The following is a 22759-nucleotide window of genomic DNA, read 5'->3' as shown; positions in this document are numbered from 1 at the left end:
AGGGCTCTGCTACAAGACAAAAGTGTTTTTAAGGCATAGTTGTTGTAATGGCTTTATTCATAAACATCTTTTTGTAATATGACTTACAAAAAAAAAAGTTTAGATTCAAAGCCAAACTACATCTTACATGGTTTATTTCTTTGTGAGCAGCACCTCCATTATACAGCAGGCTGGAACTCTCCTCCTATAAAGAAGTTGTTTTATTTTTTTTATTTTTTTAAACAAAGTAGGCTACATAATACACAACAATACCAAGCTGTGATTGCTGATAATATCCACGAGATCTCGCTTAAAAAACTAAATTGGTTTATGGCATGACTTTATGTGAAATAAAGGAACAACATAAATGTCCTGCAACATGACAGAAATCCTCCTCGATCACATTCCACCTCTCTACTGGCTTTTATGCTGGTCACTTGATATTTGCAGCAGGTGCACTAAGTAACAACGTTGATGTTAATGGCCTGTCTTCACTCTGTCTTCTCATTGCAAGCCTGGTATGTAGGAACACAGTAATGGTAAACGCCTGAGTGATTTGCATGATTGAGTTACACCTTATCCCTGTCGAACAGAGGAGTGCTTCTAAACCCTTGAGTCAAAGTTCTGGACATGATCTTTATTCATTTAATGTGGCTAGAATCTCCCTCTGTGCAGAGACTCAGCTACCCAAACAGAGTGATGGCCCCCTTTTACTGTAATTGAAACCTTCCTGTTGACATTGTCTATAGTTACTGAAGTCTACTTGTTTTGAAAAATTAGAACTTGCAGAGAGTAATTCTAAAGATTTTCAGTCTGAATACTTCTAAAATAATCAAATTGTGCTTTGAAATGTATTGTTTTTTACTGTGTTTTAGTAAAAAGCTTGACCTGAGTAAGTTTGAAAGGTAACATTGAGATAAATTAATAGAAAGAATAAAAAGTATGTTAGTGAGAGCTAGAATAGGACTGTATTTAAACTTCACTGTGATTATGGTTTTGTACAAAGTATGTAATGAGTTACATTACATGAGATATAATTTATAAACATGACTGTGTTCCTCCCAAACCTAAAGAAATTTCAAATTCACTACTTTCCACTTGTCCCAAAAATAATATAAGATAATATCTATTATGTAGCAATTCCAGGTTTTTAACCTGGAAAATAACAATGACTAAACCCTGGTTTATCAGAGTGACAGCTATGCATCCTCAGCTGCTGGATGAAGGATTTACATAAGAACAAACAAGAAAACATATGTAAAAATCTATTTTCAGGTAAATGTTTGTTATACAGAACTCTCTATTGGCATCAAAGGTAAAAGACAGACCAAATAACGGAAAACTTACATATCCTACATCTTCTGCTTCCATCAGTTCTCCAGCCTCACTGACCTCTGAGCTGCAGCCTCCAGGAAAACACTCGGACTCACGCTTCTCTCTTATTTTTTGTAGGAAGTCCGTCGCTGTCGATTTTCTCAGCAGCGCTATCGCATAAACAGGTGACACACAGATGCAATAATTTCCCATCAGATAATAGCCGAGAGGTTGCATTTTCTCATGAGCTTTCAGTCATGCTGTGTAATAAAAAAAAACATCTCACCTCCCTGGCAGATGTAGGGGATCATGAGCATCATAGTCAGCAGTGTTGCAGCCATCGCCTCATGCAGACTCTTCATCTCTCACACACTTGCAGCTCCTGGCACTTTGCGTTTGTCACCTGAGAAATCCCTACCCCCACCACCTTCCCAGGTTCACTTCCATGGGAACAACAGACATTGGGTGGATTTGTACTGTATTACAAGTCAGCAGTGGGAAGCGAACAAATGTGTGAATGTGTGGAGAACGCACATAATATCTGTAGTGTGTTTTGAAGGCATTGTGAGAGTGATGAGAAAAGTGTGTGTGTGTGTGTGTGTGTGTGTGTGTGTGTTGTGTGTTTGAAGAGTGCAAAGTCCTCAGAATAGATTTTGGTTTGGAAAGAGTTTAAAATTTTAAAGATGTATTTAAAATGTTCAGCATTTTTATTTGCTGTGGTGAGTAACTTTCTTGCATGATGTGTTATGATTCACTATGACTCACTGACAGGGCGTCAGACAAAATGTAACTACCACAGTTGTATTCAAGTACAGTGGATAATTTCAGAGTTATTAGTAATGGAGCTTTAAACAATGAAATAATTATCAGAATATCCTCGTGTGAAAAATGTATTCAGTGCCTGTACTTGTGTTGAATGGTCTGCAAATCATGCCTTCTATGTGATCGTCCAGTTAAGTGAAACGAAGCAAAACTTGTAAATGCTTGATGTTGCTGCCACCTAGAGGTGTGTATATATATATATATATATATATATATATATATATATATATATATATATATATATATATATATATGTGTGTGTGTGTGTGTGTGTGTGTGTGTGTGTTTGTGTGTACACACACCACATTTACTAAAGTATTCAAACCTTCATGAGTAACGTCTAATTCCTGTTCAGCATAGAGTCAAGTTATTTGAGTATTTTTTTTAGTATATTATCTTAATATGAGAATGTTTTCCTAATAAATAAATAGAAACACAATAAATGCAAAATTTGATGTCAGTGTACACCACTGGTTCCTAACCCTACACAGCCAAACTTTTCTTTTTTGACTGATTTTCAACTGCCATGTAACTTTTTATTTTAATTAACCCACATTCCATGATGATACATTCCATGATGTTATAGCCTGACATCGCCAGACCAAATCGCAAATGCGAGTTATCTGCCAGAGAAAAGCTTTAACCCTAGCTTTTAGCAGCCTGCCGGCTGCCACTCAGTCTCCGGCTGCAGCACAGGCTTTGGCCTCAGACTCGGCCACTGGTGTGACTGCTGCACATCCGGGGCTCCAGACTTGACGCCACGGTCTTTCCCTGCTAATATGCTCCTCTCCCCCCCATCTTGCTACAGCCGGTTGATCATACAGCCGGCTGGAACACCGCCGGCTGTGAAGCAGCGACCCCAGCGTCAGCTTCTACCTGCCCCACCCTCGGTCCCCCCCAGCTTCTCAGGTGGCTGCTCCACCCACGGCCCCTCAGCTGGTGATGCTAGGCCCAATGACTTCCCAGGACCGTGCATTGTTTGCTCCACAGGTCCTGGGTGTCAGCATGTCCTCTGTCCCTCCTGTTCCTGTTCCTATTCTTGTTCTAGTTCCTGCTCCTGTACCTGCCATAGACAGTAAAAGAAACCTGCACCTGACTGTAAGCTGACCCGACATGTAGCCTACTGCATAGGCTAACGCATGTAAAAAAAAAGCTGGCAGTTCAGGATAGCTGAGACGGAACACAGCCAATACAGGGGCATTGTTTACTGCCCCTCTGTAGAGGCTGCTCCCAAGGAGCAGTGGTTAGAGGAAATTAAAAGAAAAACAAACAAATGATTGTTTATTCCTACCTCCCAACACTCCCACCACCCTCAAACCAGAGGTAGGGAACCTTGACTCTTTTATTTCTGTACATAGTTATGTTATTGCACGTTGCATATGTGTTTTATCATAAAGCGTAAATGTTATAGACTGTTCAATTGTTATACGTGTTCTGCGTTGTTTCTATTATTTTTGTTTCCATTGTAAATACAAGTTTGTATTTTCCCTATCAGTTTTCCTACAGCCTAAGTTAACTTTGTATTAAATTAGAGCAGACAAATTCTAATATCAATACTGCAAGTTATAGACACCACCCTGACAGCAAAAACATAATTTTTTTTAAGGAACACTTGGCAAAAACGTTAAAATATTTTTAAATATAATGCAGTAAAATACATACCTATTGGAGATACAAAGAATATATGATAGTCAAATACGTAATCTAGACTATGTGCATTAGTTATAAGTCAACAGCTTGAATGAATTTAAGTTTAAATGGGAAACACAAACACTTTTATTCTGCATATTGTAAAACTCAACCTTGCCGGTGTTGAGATTCGAACTTGTGATCCTGTGGACATGTCATCCTGCTCTAACAATGCACAAAAATAACTTTTTTTTAATTAAAAAGAAATTATATTATAGTGATTAAAGACTGAAACAGAGGTGCCACAGAATTTAGTTTTCTCCTTTTTGTCTCTTTTTCCTCTTCGTCTGGTTCCCAGGCTAGAATATTATACGTTACTTAGCCTAATTGTTAAAATGTTAAAGCCGAGCCAGCCAGGAGTCGAACCTAGTATCTTCTGATCGGTAGTCAAACGCGTTATCTATTGTGAGTGGCGTGGTAGGTGCTGGGGACCAGCCAGGGGATGGCACGGCAGACGCAGGGGACCGGCTGGTGGGTTGCGCGGCAGGCGCTACATCAGCAGAGACGGCGCCGAGTCAAGGCCGTCAGCAGCCGTGGCAGTGGGACCAGCGAGTGGGGGAGGTTCCAGGATGGGGACAGTAAAGTCCTCTACCTTAGGCTCAACATAGCCCTCATCCTCGGCCACAGACACCTCCTCTGTCTCTAACGCAGCCAGTGTGCGTTTGTAGTCCTCCAGTGCACGGCCAGTCTGGTGATACAAATAGGCTACTCCACCCCAACGAGCTCACCTGAAAATCACAAAAACATAAAACAAACACATCAAACTATATGCAAGTAGATGCAAAACAGTTTAATTCAAATGAGATTTTTTAGACACAAGTAAGTGTAGGCCTACAAGTGTATTTCCGTGGAGGTGTGTCCTAGCAGTGATTTATCATCAATGCTAGGCTTTATGAATGAAGCAGAGGTCAGTCTGTGAGTGATCAATCGTTTTCAAGTGGTGGAGGGGATCCTTCGGTAACTTTGAACTTAACCTGCAGGTTATAAACAGTGTCTATTTATGTCTTGTTTATGCACTAAGCTAACATGACACTTACAATACAGTAAAAAAAAAAACGTAAACAAACTTACCAACAAAGTCGAAATATTCCTATCTTCCAGAAACGAAACTTGCCTAAAACTTTCCAGAGGGAAACGCGCCTCCTCATTGGCTCCTTTTCTAGGGAGACACTCGAGCTGTCATTGGCTGCTCGTGGCTGTTTTCTGGTGGTAACGAGCCCCCTCATTGGCCATTTCTAGAGAGTTATTCGAGCTGTCATTAGCTGACCGTTGCTCGACACACAGCCGGCCGTGGCCCTGCAAAGAACTAATGTACATTATTCGCTCAGTCTTGACCTAGCTAGAAGGACACTTTCTGCAGATTCCAGACAGAAGCCGCAGTTGCTGAAGAACTAGTGTGACATCCCTCCCAATAGGCCTATATTAATAGGAAATAGGTCCTATGTGATGTGGCCTACTGTATTATTGTGTTACAATCGCAATTCAGTGGTATGATGACGGTTTATTATGTTTTACGTTACATAATGTAAGTAGCAGTGGGCATAGCTATAGGTTAAATGTTGAAAAGTCGAGCCAGCCAGGAGTCGAACCTAGAATCTTCTGATCCGTAGTCAGACGCGTTATCCATTGCGCCACTGGCCCTACAGAATGCTATAAAGTACCGGGAAGAATCACTTTTGTTATTGGTAAGAAATGGCTATGAGATCTCTTTTGATTGGCAAATAATGGAAGGGAGCTTTGGGTTTGATTGGTAAGAAATGAAGATGAGAAAGTGGACGGATAAGGTGCGCCAGTATTGATCTTCCTGAGTCTTGACTCTCAGGATCCTGTTGTACAGAATGCAGATTTCAGTTCTGCCTCTCAGCGAAACACTAGAATGATATATAATGACACACATATGTCCCTCCTAAGCTTGTGACCTCTCTAACAAAGTATACACACTATGAGAGTTCAATAGAGTGAGAGAAATAGAAAATGTTTTGTATTCCCTGTGTCAGGGGCTTGTGTTCTGAGGTTCACACAGGATTCAACTTTCTCGTCTGTCTGGTTTTTATCGGAGTCAGCTGATAAACATATCAACTTACCATACCTGAGCACCAGCTCAACATAATGGGACAGCCGGCCTGCGCATTTACATTTTCATTATAGACCCTGGAGTGTGCCTAAGTGTGGAAAAGATCTCTAAAGTCAACTCCACTGAGCATGCATGTGTTCATGTTGTCACAAGAGGGCGTCACTGACCTATTCCAAACTTAGTCTTTCACTATTGGCTGTAGATACTTTTACGACGTTTCTTTGTTGCATTAATTGCCACCTTATCTCACAACATTGGAGCTGGACGATTTGTTGTAGCCTATTATTAATTGTATTTATTAGCCTATTTTATATAAAATTATCATTTTACTTTGGAAAATTCACACACAGGCCTGAATGCACACACTTGCACACCTCCTGGTCTCATTTCAAAGGTCAGAGGCACATTCTTTGCAGGGGATGCTGGTGTGGACGGGTTGATCCACTGATCGCAGGTATTGTGGCTGGAGGAGGAAGCAAGGGCCACAGAGAAGTAATCATCGGTCCGGTACTATTTCGTTGTGTAAAACGTTATTTACTCACTGTAAATATCTGTTGAGGCAGCTTTTTTGGAAGTAGGCTAAGTGCATGGAGTGAAAGCCCTGCAGTTTTTTTTTCGTGATTTCATCCATCAGCAGCATCGTGCGGGTCGGTGCGCCTCACTGACCCACAGTCGTCTCATCTCTGTCGGATCATGTGGATTATTTGGGTGTTTATTCTGGCAGCGGCGGGTCCTGATAGGAGCTGGGGATGTCAGCTGCCCCGCGACTGGAGACCGCAGACAGAAGCGTGCCGTGCCGAGCTAGCGGAGATCATAGTCTTTGCCAAGGTTTTGGCACTGCACAAGGAGTCTTACAATGTGTATAACGACCTGCCGTCCGACACCGAGCTGCTTTTCTCCGCCGAGATTGAGCTGCTGTGCGACCAGGCGTGGGGCAGCATGCTGGAGGTCCCCGCCGGCTCCAGATTCAATGTCACCGGCCTGGGCTACTTCACCTGCTTCTCCTACAGTGTCACCAAAAACAACAACTACTACTTCTTTCTAAGGTGAGAAGACAGGATATCCCATAGCCTATTGATCGAATCAGTCATGAAAAAGATTTATTGTCACAGATGCATTTAGTTTTATTGTACAATGAGTAGAGAGACTTTATGCATCAATAGAGTTAGGCCTACAGTACATAAAATAATTTTTTTTATGATTCATTTCCAAACAAATAAACCTGTTCAGTTAGGGCACACTTTATCTCATAGATGTATGCCCTCCTATAAGTACTCTTACCCTATATATTGCTCAGAGAGGACATGCATTACCCACTTGAACCCTCTTTTTTTAATTGTGTGTCTTTGCTTTTCCAGATTTTCTGTTTGAGCTTAAAGATAAAGCTTGAAAAATGTTGCATAAATGTCTTTGGATGCTTAAAAAGCAGGCATCAGCTTTGTCAAGTTTTGGGAAGACAGTTTATAAACTCAAACTCAGCCAGAAAAGATGACAGGACCGCCTCCTTTTTATTCATTTTGCATCCATGAATGGCAAAACGTTATTGATTTGATAATAACCGATTGTGAAAGAAAACTGCATAGCCTACTATATTTCAATCTCTATAAATGTGTGAAACAATGGGGTAAGTCATCTTATGCATGTGATGTAAAGTCTCTCCGGAAAACTTGAGATATCCAGTTAGTATAGTTGATTCAACTTATGCATCCAATCATATTTCTCATTTCTTCTAAGAAATTACATTGCAAAAAATGTTCTGGCATTGTTGCCGTTATTCAATAGTGACAGTAACAGTTGAAAGGATGCAATAAAATAGGAGGAGCCAGAGGGGGAATGACACTGAATTAAACGCTAGTCCTCCAGTACATTTCTCAGTAATGTATTTTCTAAGTATGAAAAAGTTTAAAATGCATGGATTTAACCTCACCTCCTCATGGCCTGTCTCTACAATGAAAACCAGAAAGTCTTCAGACCTGTGCACAGAGCTCTTACAAAAAGAAGTAAAGACTCTCGGAGGATTCAATCAATCGTTGGCCAATAAGGAAACATTCAGCAGTCAAAAACAGAGGATTGGCACTATCCACACATATTCTCTTTTAATCAGCATCTGTCCATGTGGTACCATATTGATTTCAGGTTAATAATATATTTAATAACCTGCCAAACATTCCACTCAGATTTCAAAAAAGTACGAGGCAGGTTCATTCTTAAATGTCTGTGTTAGACAGAAACAACACTGTTACTCAGGAAACGTCTGTTGCATTCCAGCCAGTGTAATTACAGAGCCAGACATTTCACAACAGCTTGAAGGTAAACCTGGTCGGTATAGGACCACCTTTTGTCTTGCTGAAACACACAAGTGTGCTGCTCGATCAAGGGAACGTGTGCTGACAGGCCTTACCGATATGTTTTGTCTCATAGATGAAGAGTTAGATATTCAGAGGGGGTACTGAAAAGCATTCCTGAAGTATAAAGTTTGGCTGTCCCACATGAGGGTCTGCAGCAGGGCCAACTACTATAGTATTCTGTATAGCATATGTTACACATCATATGCACAGAATCACACTCACATTGTGTGATTGTGTATGTCTGATGACGGCTAAAAGACTTTTAAGATGATTTCATTGGTTTTAGTTCATTACATCTCCAGGGATGATGTTGCTGCCCCATGTTGTGATGGCGAAAACATCCGGACCTTATCCCCATAATAAGCCTGGCGACCACCATCGGAAACTCCCTGAAGCTAAAGTCACAACAGAGTTACGTTTAAATGCAGACCTGATGATAATTAAGAAGCAATGATTGCTCCAGTAAACCAAAGCAGTGGTTTTTTTGTCAGTGTTTCCCAGGGATATAATGGAGGGATCAACTCCCCAAGAACGCTCATGCACATTTTCCTTTGCAGCATACTTTAGCCCACAAAGCACTCTCCAGCTACCAGTCCACCATATGGACCAAAGTACGGTGGTGGACTGGTAGCTGGAGAGGTGCCAGTTCACCTCCTGGGCACTGCCAAGGTGCTCTTGAGCAAGGCACCGAACCCCCAACGGTGCGCCTACCCATCGACAGCTGCAGCCCCCTCACTCTGACATCTCTCCATTGGTGCATGTATAGGTACTGAGCATGTGTGTGTATTTCAGGCCTGTGTATAATGTGTGTTCTAACAACAGAGTCAAAACATTGTAATTTCCCTTGCAGGATTAATAAAGTATAAATGATTATTATTATTATTATTATTATTATTATTATTATTATTATTATTATTATTATTATGTCGATCTATGGGAAACATAGTTCAGATGGGTAATAAATAATGTCCAACATCGTTTTTGCACCTACGGTTTTGAACGGATTAAACAAACATGATACAATATGCTAATTAGTGAGCTTTATAGGTGCTGCTAGGTGTTTTTTGTTACCTTTGGGATGAGCCAGGCTAGCTGTTTACCCTGTTTCCAGTCTTTATGATAAGCTAACGGTCTGCTGGTTTTTGCTTCATATTCAGAAAATCAAATAAGATTTCCCAAACTGTCGGAACTTTTCCTTCAATTTTTTATTAAGCTACTGGTATTAAACCTTAAACCGTATTAAACCGTATAGATGTATCACTATTCAGAGTAAATGTCAACTTTCATGAAAATTGAAAAATAATGAGCTCCATGGCATTCTCGCGAATGTTAGACTCCCTGTCATAAACCTAAAACAGACCTGTATAGAGTTTCAAAGGAGTGTTGTTGTGGCAGCTCTGCAACACTGAGTCCCAGACAAATGTATGAGCAAGCCAAAACTAAAAAGTTCTCATCGCAGTCTCCAGTGGATGTCTATTTCCTGTTATAGAAGAACAACACTTATCTCAGACCAAAATAGTCTTTCCAATCCATCATGAGTATAATCTCCCAGGACAGGACAAATCAGAGCCTAGCATGGAGAACCAAGGATGTCCCTCAGGACCTCTAAATAAAACAGATTGACTGTTCTGCTTGAGCCATTAAGAATGTAAAGAAATGATGCCTTTAATTTTTGACAGGACAGCTAGGTGAGAAAGGGGCTAGCGGAGATCATAGTCATGCAGGAAAGTGTCACAGGTCAGATTCAAACCCTGGACCGCTGAGTCGAGGCATAAACTTCTCAGTATATGTGCGCCTGCTGAACCCACTGAACCAACCTGGCCAACGGTTTTAATATGTTGAAGTGCATTTGTGCTGCAGTGTAACATATACCAAAAAATGTATTACATTTTCACAATACATTATACAAATGGGTTTTATGTCACTATTGTTGTGCTCAGTTTATTTTTGTGTTCTTTGGATCCACAATTCCTTCTGACCTCCTGGTCACTGTGCTTACACCTTACCTTTGACCTTTTCTGTTGAAGCAAAACATCAGCTTTCTCTTTCAACCCCCCCCCCACACACACACACACACACACACACACACACACACACACACACACACACACACACACACAGTCTCTGATAGGGACAACCAAACTTTTGATGTCCCTGGAGGGTTACAAGATGGAATCCAGATGTATGGGAACACGCTGCTTCAAGACTTCCTTCCCTCACACAATCTCACACAAGATATGAAATATGCACAGTGAATCCATTTGGCTTGTAGTTTGCTGGCTTGACTCATCCACATAGTGCTTGAATTTGCATAAGACCAGGCTCTGCAAACAACTATGCAGAGATGTTTTTGTGTTTTTACTATTTATAGGATGAATAGGAAATACACATGCACAATTATACGTTCATTTTTTGTGTATCAATACAACTGTTTCCTTTTCTGCCATGCAGGATGGATGAGAACTACAACATTATCCCTCATGGAGTGAACTTCCAGGACCCCATCTTCCCCGACACTGCAGATAACCACCGCATGTTTGCCAGCCTTTTCCAATTTGCCAACTGCACGTCTGGTACCCAGGTTCACAGCTACGCCCCGGAGTGGGAGGCTCAGGAGGACAGCCGGGTATGTAGTCGATCAGAACTACCACCATTCCATGGTTCCTAGTGTTGTTTGCCTCTTTTGAAGTGCCTTTCTCACACTCAGTAAATGATAAGTTGATTATGTTGTTGTGTAGGCTATTTACAATGGCTACACAAATGGTTTAGGAAAAAGAGTGGATTGAACCACAATAGCCCAAACTGTGGTGCACACATAAAATTATTCAATATTACATCCTGTTGTTTTCAAAGGAATACAACGAAGAAACTGGCAAGTGAGATATGTTCTTAATGCATGGGAAACCAAACACACATTTCCTGAGTTTTGGGCTACGGCTACACAAATAACTCACTATGTTTAAAGGAAAAATCTTCTTTAAGAAACATTGTTTTGCCAGCTTTTTGGCAAAACATTTTGTTGTTTAATGGAGTATTTTCTTATGCCCAAAGACAACAGCTCTAATGTAGAAGTGACATCATGTGGTGACATGTCCAGTGCAACTGCAATGGTCTTTGATGGCTCAAAAAACACAAAAGTCAGGTTTGTGTGTCAGTCCCTCAGAATCAAATACCAAGTGCTAGTTTATGCAGATGTTCAACAATTTGTATTTGTCTACATGTGTAGACTAGCACACAAGTGTAACCACAAGCAGTGTTGTAGTACTCAAAACCGGTCTTGGTCGTTTGGTCAAGACACTTTTTGAAGGTCTCGGTCGTGTCTCTGAATCAACCATATTTTTACTCAGCCTTGTCTTGGTCTTGGATAAAGAGGACTCTGGATTTTATTTCAAGACCGGTTAAGACCACAACTTCAGGGATATCACAAAATTGCCTGTGTATCATTTGATTTATGTGTTAACATCATTACTGTGCTTGGATGTAAAATGTCCTGCTTCAAATGAAACCAATAACTTTCGACTTTTGACTCATTTCTAGCTGTGCAATGTAACGCTAACCGACACAGCTGGGGCCACTTATATTTTTTATCTGCACTTAGTAAGGAAGCATTAAGAAAGGTAAGCTAAGTGTAAGAATATTGAGTAAAGACAAACCACTTTTTTTTTTGAAAAACCAACTGCCTTTGTATGTTGCATGCAACAATGTCATGTCCATCCTCTGGGGGATGCTGAAAGTAATTTATGGAAATGTAGAAAACCACTAACTAAAGTAAAACCAGGAAAAGTGGATACATCATAAAAGTTAAAGCGTAACTCTTGCCAAAATGCAACCTAGGGTGTTTTTGTGAATGTACCTGATTCAAACTTTCATTTAAAACCATAATTAGGACGGAAACGCCACTTTTAAGATTTACCGTATTCTCGTTTTCAGTCAAATGGCTGTTTGAATGGGAGTGCTAGGGGCACTACAATGATAGCATCAAAATCACTATTTTTAAAACACTAAGAAGGCTCGACACAACATGAAACTTTGCTCGAAGTATCACCAGGGGCTCTACACATGAACTCCAGCATTGAGAATATTGTGTACACAGAGTTTACTAAATAGAAAGGTTTTGAATGACTTACTTTAGCAGTTGTTGTTTCCGGTCGCTACCATCTCGCCAGTCAAAAAGTGTCGATCTCCGAATGCGAATGAACGGACTCCATAGGAGGAAATGTCATTCTTATATGAGGGTCCTTTTTCAACTACAAGGTCAATATTGTTTTTCACTAACGACAAAACAACAAATTATCCGTGCATTTATATGGACCTAAGCTTTAGGAGCTTTCCATCTTTACTCTCCTCCCTGTTACATTGCATTCGGCGATCAACACTTTTTGACTGGCGAGATGGTAGAGAAAACACCAACAGCTAAAGTAAGTCGTTCAAAACCTTTCTTTTTAGTAAACTCTGTATACACAAACAATGTTCTCAATGCTCAAGTTCATGTGTAGAGCCCCTGGTGATACTTCGAGCAAAGTTTCATGTTGTGTCGAGCCTTCTTAGTGTTTTAAAAATAGTGATTTTGATGCTATCATTGTAGTGCCCCTAGCACTCCCATTCAAAAGGCCATTTGACCGAAAACGAGAATACGGTAAATCTTAAAAGTGGCGTTTCCGTCCTAATTATGCTTTTAAACGAAAGTTTGACTCAGGTACATTCACAAAAACACCCTAGGTTGCATTTTGGCGAGAGTTACGCTTTAATGGATCAGATTGATGAGTGTGTGAGAGTATCTAAAGGTCGCTACTCTTTCTAATGCTTATGACAAAGTGATCTGAATCAATATGCTTCAGCTCCACTAATTGATGAAAGCTCATTAACCTAAACACATTTGGCAAACGCTAACACCTGGTTCTCCCTGACACTGTAGGTTTCCTGAATCTTGTCCCAGAACCTATATGTCAGTATATAAATGGTTTACAGTCAATCACCATTGCTTTATCCCCTTTAATGACTCTAAACATTTGGCCTAATCCAACTGATTTAGGTCAGTCTTCTTCTGTTTCCAATCATTTGCTGACTACTCATAAAAGCACAAATCCAGCATGGATAAAAGAGAATGAAAATGTGGTTTGTATTTCCATTAACAGCAAACTTTTGGGTCAAGCCTGTGAGTGTAATTACAGAGCAACATTTAGATATAAATGCTGCATCATAATCATTCTCATGATTAGATTTCCTCCTAACAAAATAAAAACAGACTTTGTTTTTACTGGTACTGCGCAACTATTGTTTGGACAACTAACTTAAAATCACATCAGAACAGATCATGACATCACATAATCCAATGTCAAAGTTAATCAGATGGCATGATGTCATTTTCAGATTTACAGTAACACCAAACAGTATCAGCAATAAAAACATTATTTTAAGCAGTTTCCCACAGTTTTATGGTCCCAACACTAATGCAGAAATATTCGCTTTGAAGGGCTGCAAACACTGCCCTGACTTGATGGCTGGATACAAAGGAAGATTTCAGCTTCAGTTAACGTGGTCCAACTAAAATTTGTCTGCTTTTTCTCAGATGTCAAGCATGCCTCCTCTGAGATGGAAAATAACACACAGAGAAGGATTCGGTCTAGCTTAGAATATAAATCCATTTGTTTTGTCCACGTTACAGTTAGGTTTGGATGACATCAGAGTGGATACAATCCTGCTGGGTACCAAGGGTGTGCCCCATGGATCTATTTTGGGGCCTGTCAAAGACTGGGGATCTTGAGTTTGAAAGGCTCTGGGGGGCTCTAACGAAATGTATGCTATGTAACAAAGTTGCATTGTGGGAAATGTAGGAATCAGTGTTTTGGAAACTTGAACCATACTTTGCTGTGTTTGATTGACAAATTGTCTCTATGCCAGTGGTATGATTTTACAATATACCTGATTTCTGATTCAGCCATTAAGAAATAACAATTCTATTTTTTTTCTTAATGACATTAGATTAGTAGTGCAAATAAAACAAAATGTATGTTGTTTTTTGGATACAGAGGTATAGATGCATTTCTCCTTTCACACTCTTTAATATTCATATCAATAATCTTAGCATCTGACATGATGGCAAATTTACAAATAACGCATAGAAGATCTTGTTGCTAAACTGTGACAGAAGCTTTACTTTTTGTACAAAAAAACTAAAAAATGCTTCCCCATGAGTTGTAGGAAGCATTATGGAGATATGATTCATGGATATGCGACTGTGTCTATTCATAAGCATTTAGATTCTTTTAAAACTTTAAATCCTAAGTTTACGAACGGAGGTAATTCAAATACTCACTGCTGCACTTTATATGATAAATAAGTTCAATGTGCCTTCCATTATTGAGAGACTTAATAACCACTGACTAACCATTTATCTACAAAACCCTTGTTGGAAAATCGTCATGTCATATCTCATATATGCTCTGGCCCATACTTAACCTGCCCTGATGATTGATTAATGCTTATGAAACAATATATCCAAACTAATGTAAGAAAGACTGCTTTCCTGTAAGGGCAGTAGTCTACACTGCTTTAATTAAGCTTATATCCTCGTATATTATTCTGTCCTGTTAAAGGGTAATTACTGTTTTTTTCAACCTGGACTCCATTTCCCCATGCATTTGGGTCTAATAGACTGAAGTGACCAAAAATCTTTGAAATTGGTCCAGTATTGTGCGAGATCGCAGTGGCAAGCGATGTGTGTGTGTGTGTGTGTGTGTCTGTTTGTGTGTGTGTGGGTGTGTGTTTCTGTGTGTGCGTGCATGCATGTGTGTGCGAACATTGGTGGTTCACATGCACAAGTGGCAACATGAACTGACAACATGAGCTGTGTGTATGTGTTCTGTCTATCACGTTGGCCATTGTTGTTTTAAACGAACCGTCGCGGCCATCACACTCACCTAAACCACGCCCGTAGCTGCCAGTAGCTCCTCACCAGACGCTGATTGGTTTGGTAAGCTGGAAGTTCAGACACAAATACATTACTTGAAGCCTGAAAAGATGGACTTTCGTGTGATATGTGATCCTGTGATTCTAGCTGGATCGCGATGACCGGGTAGACATGATAACAACTGATAACAACATGATGAAGTGCCCTCTAGGGTGGCCTTAAAATTGAGAAAACAGGATGCAGTGCTATATAGGCTGCCCTACATGCTAAAAAAAACTTTCTGCACACTGGTGGCCCACTACATGCAGCTGTTCCTGTTTCATTTTTTTGCACGTGCCCCTCAGACAGCCTGAGTCCACCACTGCCCCAGCTCTACATAACTTGATTGTTCTGCTCCTGAACTTTATCTTTTGCATTATAAGGTTTCATACCCCTTTTAAATCCCTTATGGGACATAAGTAAGAGCACATGGAAAAAATCCACAGATAATATTGCAGAGAGTAATGCACTAACCAGTGCCATCGGCAGCCAGCAGCACATTTTTAACATTTCCTCAAAACCCTCAGCGGTTGTTATCTGATGGCAGGGAATATACATCAGTGTTTCATGCTGGCCCCATGTGGAAGCATTAGGATCTATGGAGGAAATCCACACTCAGGCAGACAAGCATGCAGTGAGAGGCAGCTGGAGCTAATTCTTTCACCTAGGAAAAGGTCGTCTGTTGCAGGTTCACAGGCATGTTGGGTTTCATCTCTAGTTGGTGTATTGCTGAAACAGGCGGAGCATGTTGTGTAACCAATTTTCCTCCCTCAGAGACATCTTGGTCCCTAGACCTAGAGCAACAATGTTTGTTGTCTTTGGCTTATTTTAATTGGCTGGTAAATAAAGATCATACAGTACATGGCAACTCTTAAAGTGAATTGAATAAATCGGGTATAACCTAAAATAAGACTTAATGAATTCCTTGACTTTTTTCGCCTTCCCCTTTCTTTACTTTTAAGCTACAAGCAGCCAAAAAAAACACACTTTTTTGTCTCACTCATACATAAACAGTGAAATATGCTGAAAGACTTACTAGCTGTTGGCTATGGTTGTCAGCCCAAAGAGCATGCCAGAAGTGTTCTCTCATGTGCAAAGGAAATCCAGTATCAAAAACACTTGCTACGTCATAAATGTTAAAACAAAACATACTAAATATGACACTAGTATTTAGTATGAGCAGTTATGGGATGAAAGTCTGTATATGATTTCATTCAAAAGGCAGAGGGAGATGAAAATCTGTTGGGAATCTTGCAAAATATATGCTGATGTTGGCCTTCTTCATGCAAGTAACGTAAAGTATTTAATCAATATGTGACAGTTCAGTATTCAAATGGCTCACAGTTAGTCACGTTTCCCTGCAGTACACTTAATCACATGCTCCTTACGCTTTTCCTGATATTTCAAATGTATTTGATCTTCACAGTTGTTGTGCTCTGCGGTGCAGAAGGCTCTGTTTGAGGAAGAGGAGAGGGTCTGGACTCTCTCCCAGAAGGTGCGCTCCCTGGAGAAAGCCAACGACCACCTGAGGGAAAAGGTGAAGACCATGAAACGTCTGCTACGCCAGGCCCAACGAGAAACAACAAAGGAGCAGCAGATCCTTAGCCTCAAACAGCTCTATGAGTCAAAGACGGCCCAAACTCACCCGGATCAGGACACTACCCAGGACCAGAGGAACCAGCCACTAAAAAAGGCCCTCTCCAAGAAGTTAAAAAACTAGAGTACAAACAGTGGTGATCAATTTAGAGTAACACCATATACTTTAATTGTAATTTCATTACATTCTCCATGTCTTCAACTGAATTACAGTAGTAAGCTTACTTCAAAAGGAACATACCAAGTTTCAAGAAACATCACCTGCACAACCAAATTTGGCCATTTTATTTGTCCAGTTTTATTTCCTGGTAAAATTGAATTGTGCCATTGAGACTGTCACCTATAAAGAGAGCACATCTACTATTTACATCCTAATCCGTATACTAACTACTCTGTGTGTGTGTGTGTGTGTGTGTGTGTGTGTGTGTGTGTGTGTGTGTGTGTGTGTGTTTGCATGTGCGTGTGTGTGATCGTGTGATTGTGTGGGGGGGCTTGAGCTATTTTGTGTCCCCAGATGAACTAAAGTGAAGGATTAACTGCCTCTGAGATAAATGATTTAAATAGTTTTACAGGAGTAAGAAATCTCCTCAACTCTTATTTCACCCTATTAGTCCAATATGATATTTCTGTCTGAATAACTGTTTTTTTTAGTTTAATTCTGTGGCAGCACAAACATTTTCAAAACATCGGACCGAGCTCTGAGCTGACTGATGCACTGTTGAACAATGTGAGGACAATGTTAAAGCATTGACAATTGGATATGTTGTTTCTTTCTGTGCTGGACACATTATGCATTGTATAAATATTAGAATTAGTTTCTCCCTCATCAGGAATACTATCATCAAAATGCTCCAAATCAACCATCTTTTAATGGTCCATACTTGGACAAGGTGATATGAACATGTCAATGTCTTTCTCATAATGCTCTGACTGTGTATGTGAGCGTATAGTTACAGAGAAGCAGTTGTGTCAAAGTTTAAAAAGCTGCAAGACCTAACATTATGTCACATCATACTTTTCTACCTTTGCCTGCTTTTCATTTATTTGCATAATTTATACCCAAGAAACTATCCCAAAGTGTATGATTCTTTAAATTCAGTGAATTGTTTCCCAAGAGTGCCTTTTCCCCCCAAGCCCTTCCTTTATGCAAGTCTGTTCATACACATTGTATTGAATAAAAGTGTATTTTTTTGTATTTGAAAACAGAGTGCTGAGCACTCATTAAATCCAGCCAGTGAGCCTGGCGTGGTACAGGATTGGCTTTTTCTGTGTCAGAAATGAAAGTTTTGCATTTATTATAATTTCTGTATTTGCTTCTATTATGATTTTGCTTCCTCTAAACTATAAACATATGGTTTGCTTTACCAATAGCATAATGTGTGTAACACATGTATTGTAGCTTTTTTTTTTTTCATAAATAAATGGACTTTTACAAAACTTCCTATGTGGTCATTTTTAGTTGTCACAGTTACTTTTTTAACTTTTTTTGGGTGGAATTTGACAGAAATGAACTATTTTAATATGAAAAGTAATACATCCACAGATTAGAGTGAGTCACCATAACAACTACATCTACAAAGCACTCAACATATAAATCAAACAAAAAAACAATATTGTGAAAAGTAGCTTCCTGTGCTTAACCACAATCCCTACCGTGAGAAAAGGGATGAAACGCTTTTGTAGTTGCAATCTAGAAATGCAGATTGTAGTCTTGGTGTTCATGCTTGTATCTTTAATTTGCCTCATTGACTTTTCAAGACCTGTCCAATCAGCTACAGTTTAAAGCAACAATTTGAACCACTTTCCTGGTTTAGGTGCAAACAACAGTAAAAAAAAAAAAAAAAGTCTCTCTTTTCATCCGCAACACACTTTAAAATAAATGTGTCTAGCCAAACACCAGAACAAAGTAACAAACTCAAGTAAAGTTCTCTAACCTCAATTGAAACGCTTCCTGCTTTCGATATATATTCAAGTCAGACGTGATAAATGCTTTTTGGCTTGCACAACATGTTTAGCGTGATTTAGTGGAAATAAATCAAAGGTTTTCAAAGAATTGGTTTCAAAGTTTTAAAGAAACATCAATTTCTCAAGCTGTTGTCCAGTTTTTGGTCTGGAGCACTTTTAGAGGGAACACAGGACCATTCGAGATGTAAAATCATCTTGGCAGATGACATTTTCAACACAATTTCGAGGAGAGCTGAACCAAATCTCTTCCATATGGTGGCGTCGCATGAACCGAGGGAGCGAGAGGCAGGGTTTGCATGGCAAGAGGAGAAACAAAAAAATGGACACATTTCAAATATGTTTTACTATATGTCAGGAACTCTCTCGCAGTATTGTTCTGCAGTAAAGCTGGACATGAAGCGGACATTTACAAGCTTTCCCTCTTACGCATCATTTGAACCTCCTTAGCAAAGAAGTAGTTACTGTAGGTCTTTGAGAAGATGCACCTTCCCAGTATTTGTTTGTGGTGCTAAACCAAAGTGTATAAAGTTCCAACGTTGAATACCCAAAGGTGAAAAGGTAGCACACACACACACACAGATCTCCAGGACAAAGTTGACTAATCTCAAATTCAGCAATTTATTCTGGCCTTGTCATACAAAAATAAATTGGTGAAACTGAGATTAGTCCCAAAGAGAGAAAGTGTTGCAGAGAACAGCTCCTTTTATTGTCTCCTCGTTAGCTCTTTGTTCTCCCCGTGAAACCTTTGCATCAGACTACCTTGCCTGCAGCCAACTGTCAAAATCCCATGGACCCGGGCCAAAGATGATATACACACACTGCTTTCTCAACATAAACCACCGTGCACAGCCAAGCTGCAAAACAGATGTCAGGCAATACGACGGCACAGTGGTGGTCCCTTCCAGAGGACCTGCTATCTGTGGATATGGTTTATTTTATCTAGCCTGGTTATATGTTTTCAAATGCTGTTACTTTCTCTGGCTGCTCTGGTTTCAATTTTTCTTTTTTTTGTATTGATAAGCCCAGAGCATCTGATTGGTTAATACAGTATGTGTTTGTTTCTTTTTTACCCCCCTTTCTGTTCAATTTTTGTCAAGCAGCTAAACTCTTTCACTCTGTCAGTCATCGCTCCGCATAAAGAAATCCACCAAAGAGGTTTCTAACTTTGAGCTCTATGACCTGCCATTGGCTCCATTATTTCTGGAGCTAATAACTTGGGTCTGCACATGGAGAGCCGGTGTTTCCTTTTAAGAAAAGAACATCAGCTCTTTGTGTTTTAAATTAGTCAACCCTGTTATATTAAACTCTACAGCCATGCAAGTGGCTCTTTGAGGCAACACAGTGGTGCTTTGAGCTAAATACTAACATAGCGTAGAGTTCATGATTCTGCTTCTTTCTTTTTCCGATTATCAATGTTAAATAGCTTTTTTTTGGTCAAAATCATAAATGTTTGTACAGATCCTAAGGCAATCTATCTAACACAGACTAGACCAAAGTGATGAATGAAAAGGGAGACATTAACAACACCAGAATCTGCTATTCATATCAAACTTTCTAGGGAATTTGATATTATGTTGCACCCAAGTGCAAGTCAGCGAAACCTTTAATCTCTGTCAGTTTGCACCTTCCTCACAACTCTGTCATTCAGTTTTGAGTGAACATTACCCAGCACCTCTGTGAATGTGGATTCGATTTGAGTGGAAACGCTCATCCATCATCTCTTCACACTTGACCAGCCGTATACTCTGGCGAAGAGGAGGTCATTTTTCATTGTTGCCTGTCCACGTCGGTTTCAATAAGGATGACGGATGTGTGTGTGTGTGTGTGTGTGTGTGTGTTTGCCCTCAGAGACCGCTGCTGTTCCAGTCAAACTGAACTCACAATATTGTGCTTTTAGCCTCAGCAAAAAAACTGTAATCTCAATCTTGAGACACCAGAGAGGGAAATGCAGGATTTTGTGGAGCTAAAAAGAGTGAGCACAGTAATTGACTTTAAGGCTACAATAATGACCATAACACCGGATACAATTCCACAGCCCAGTAATGGCATACAAAAAGACCATGGCTCAGACTTGAGAATTTCGATTTCACTGTGTTTTTTTCACTCTGGGAAACACTTTGTCATGTCTGCAGTTCCTGACTAAAGAATATGACACACACTTTATTTCAGGCTGGAAATCACCTCAGGAGTACTTAGTGTGTTTGCATTTAGTTAAATTCTTCTGTCATAAAGGTAAACTGCTGTTTTTACCTTCACGAACAGCCTACTTCTTCCCCTCCCTCATCCTCCTCTTCTCCTCCCCCTTTCTTTCTTTCTTTCTTTCTTTCTTTCTTTCTTTCTTTCTTTCTTTCTTTCATCCTCCATCCTTCACTTGTAATTATTACTTTCTTCGTCTGGGTTACTGGCGAAGTCCACAAGACAAGCAGGAGGAATTTGACCTCATGTGTTTGTTGTTAGCGCTGCCAAGCGGGTTTCTTTATATCTGATGGTTAGACTCTGGGACGTTAGGTTTATAGTTGCTGTATTTTCCAACCTGAATGTTTACAGCGGTTCTGAGTGATTGTTCAACATTTGAGGGTTTTTTTTGGTTTAATTCTAGCCTGCATGTGAAGTATTTTCATATTTCATATTTTCATAGTTTCCAGAGAAGAGTACCATACAGCGGGGTGACTGTTGTTTTGTGAATCCACCAGTTGGTAATTGATTTTACTAGTTTGATAAACACTGAGGTGTTAGATGCGTCTCAGATGTGAATACACGTGAGTTGGTCAGTGCTACAGATCTGATCATTAGTATCATAAGCTGAGTCAAAGCAGATGGTGATGAGGTTCAGAGGTGGAGCTGATTGGAAGACCAGAAGAGTCTGAGCATCTGATTGAAAGAGAAAAAGTATGTGTGACAGAGGTGGAGCATGATGGATCATGCAGTGTGGTGATGAAGCTCGATGGCTTATATTTATTTATTATTTATTTTATTTACCTTTATTTAATCAGGAAGAGACTCATTGAGATTAAATCTCATTTTCAAGAGTGTCCTGGCCAAGACAGGCAGCAGTACAACCACACATACACACAAACACAATATACACAAAAACACTAAAAACATAACTGAAACAGCAAATCCCTTAAAGTCAACCCAATCCTAAGCACATCAGGCAAAACATCTACACCCAGATGTGGCTGCCTCCAAGTCAATCAACATCCTCTTAAAGGAACACGCCAACTTTTTGGGACTTTAGCTTATTCACCGTAACCCCCAGAGTAAGACATACCCTTCTCGTGTCCGTGCGTGTTGTAACGCTGTCTGACGGTTCCACCGGTAGCTTAGCCTAGCACAAAACCTGCAGGTAACTGGTTCCAACTAACCTACTGCTCTGAATAAGTGACAAAATAATGCCAACATGTTCCTATTTACATGTTGTGATTTGTAGACTCACAGCGTGTACAAAAAACAACGTAACATGAGACACAGCCATCTTCTAACCGTAAACAAACTGGGATCTATATTCTCAGAAAGGCGAAGCTCTGCTACTTCTGCTACTTGGGCGGAGTGATTTGCTTTACCTTTCTGAGAATATAGTTCCCGGTTTGTTTATGGTTAGAAGATGGCTGTGTCTCATGTTACGTTGTTTTTTGTACACGCTGTGACTCTACAAATCACAACGTGTAAATAGGAATATGTTGGCGTTATTTTGTCACTTATTCGGAGCAGTAGGCTAGTTGGAACCAGTTACCTGCAGGTTCTGTGCTAGGCTAAGCTACCGGTGGAACCGTCAGACAGTGTTACAACACGCACGGACACGAGAAGGCTATGTATTGACTTGTCTTACTCTGTCTAAGTCATCGTGTTCCTTTAAAGGTCCTATGACATGCTGCTTTTTGGATGCTTTTATATAGGCCTTAGTGGTCCCCTAATACTGTATCTGAAGTTTATTTCCTGAAATTCAGCCTTGGTGCAAAATTACAGCCACTACGAGCCAGTCCCACAATGAGCTTTTCCTTAAGCCCCTGACACACTAACCCA

General features: G+C 40.1%; 1 protein-coding gene and 1 non-coding gene across 2 annotated transcripts; one reads left to right on the top strand and one right to left on the bottom strand.

Moving 5' to 3' along the window:
* Window positions 1-5372: 5372 nt before the first annotated feature.
* Window positions 5373-5445, bottom strand: trnar-acg (transfer RNA arginine (anticodon ACG)). Its single transcript has one exon. It is a non-coding gene; the product is annotated as a tRNA-Arg (tRNA).
* Window positions 5446-6098: 653 nt separating this feature from the next.
* Window positions 6099-18205, top strand: ccdc3b (coiled-coil domain containing 3b). Its single transcript, XM_078248157.1, has 3 exons — window positions 6099-6924; window positions 10678-10852; window positions 16602-18205. Exons 1-3 carry the CDS (start codon window positions 6572-6574, stop codon window positions 16893-16895), a joined length of 822 nt encoding a protein of 273 aa, XP_078104283.1. The 5' UTR covers window positions 6099-6571; the 3' UTR covers window positions 16896-18205.
* The last annotated feature ends 4554 nt before the right edge of the window (window positions 18206-22759 follow it).

Source organism: Sander vitreus, chromosome 4 (assembly GCF_031162955.1).
Source record: "Sander vitreus isolate 19-12246 chromosome 4, sanVit1, whole genome shotgun sequence".
Classification (NCBI taxonomy): domain Eukaryota; kingdom Metazoa; phylum Chordata; class Actinopteri; order Perciformes; family Percidae; genus Sander; species Sander vitreus.
This window is presented reverse-complemented; position numbering and strand designations above follow the sequence as displayed.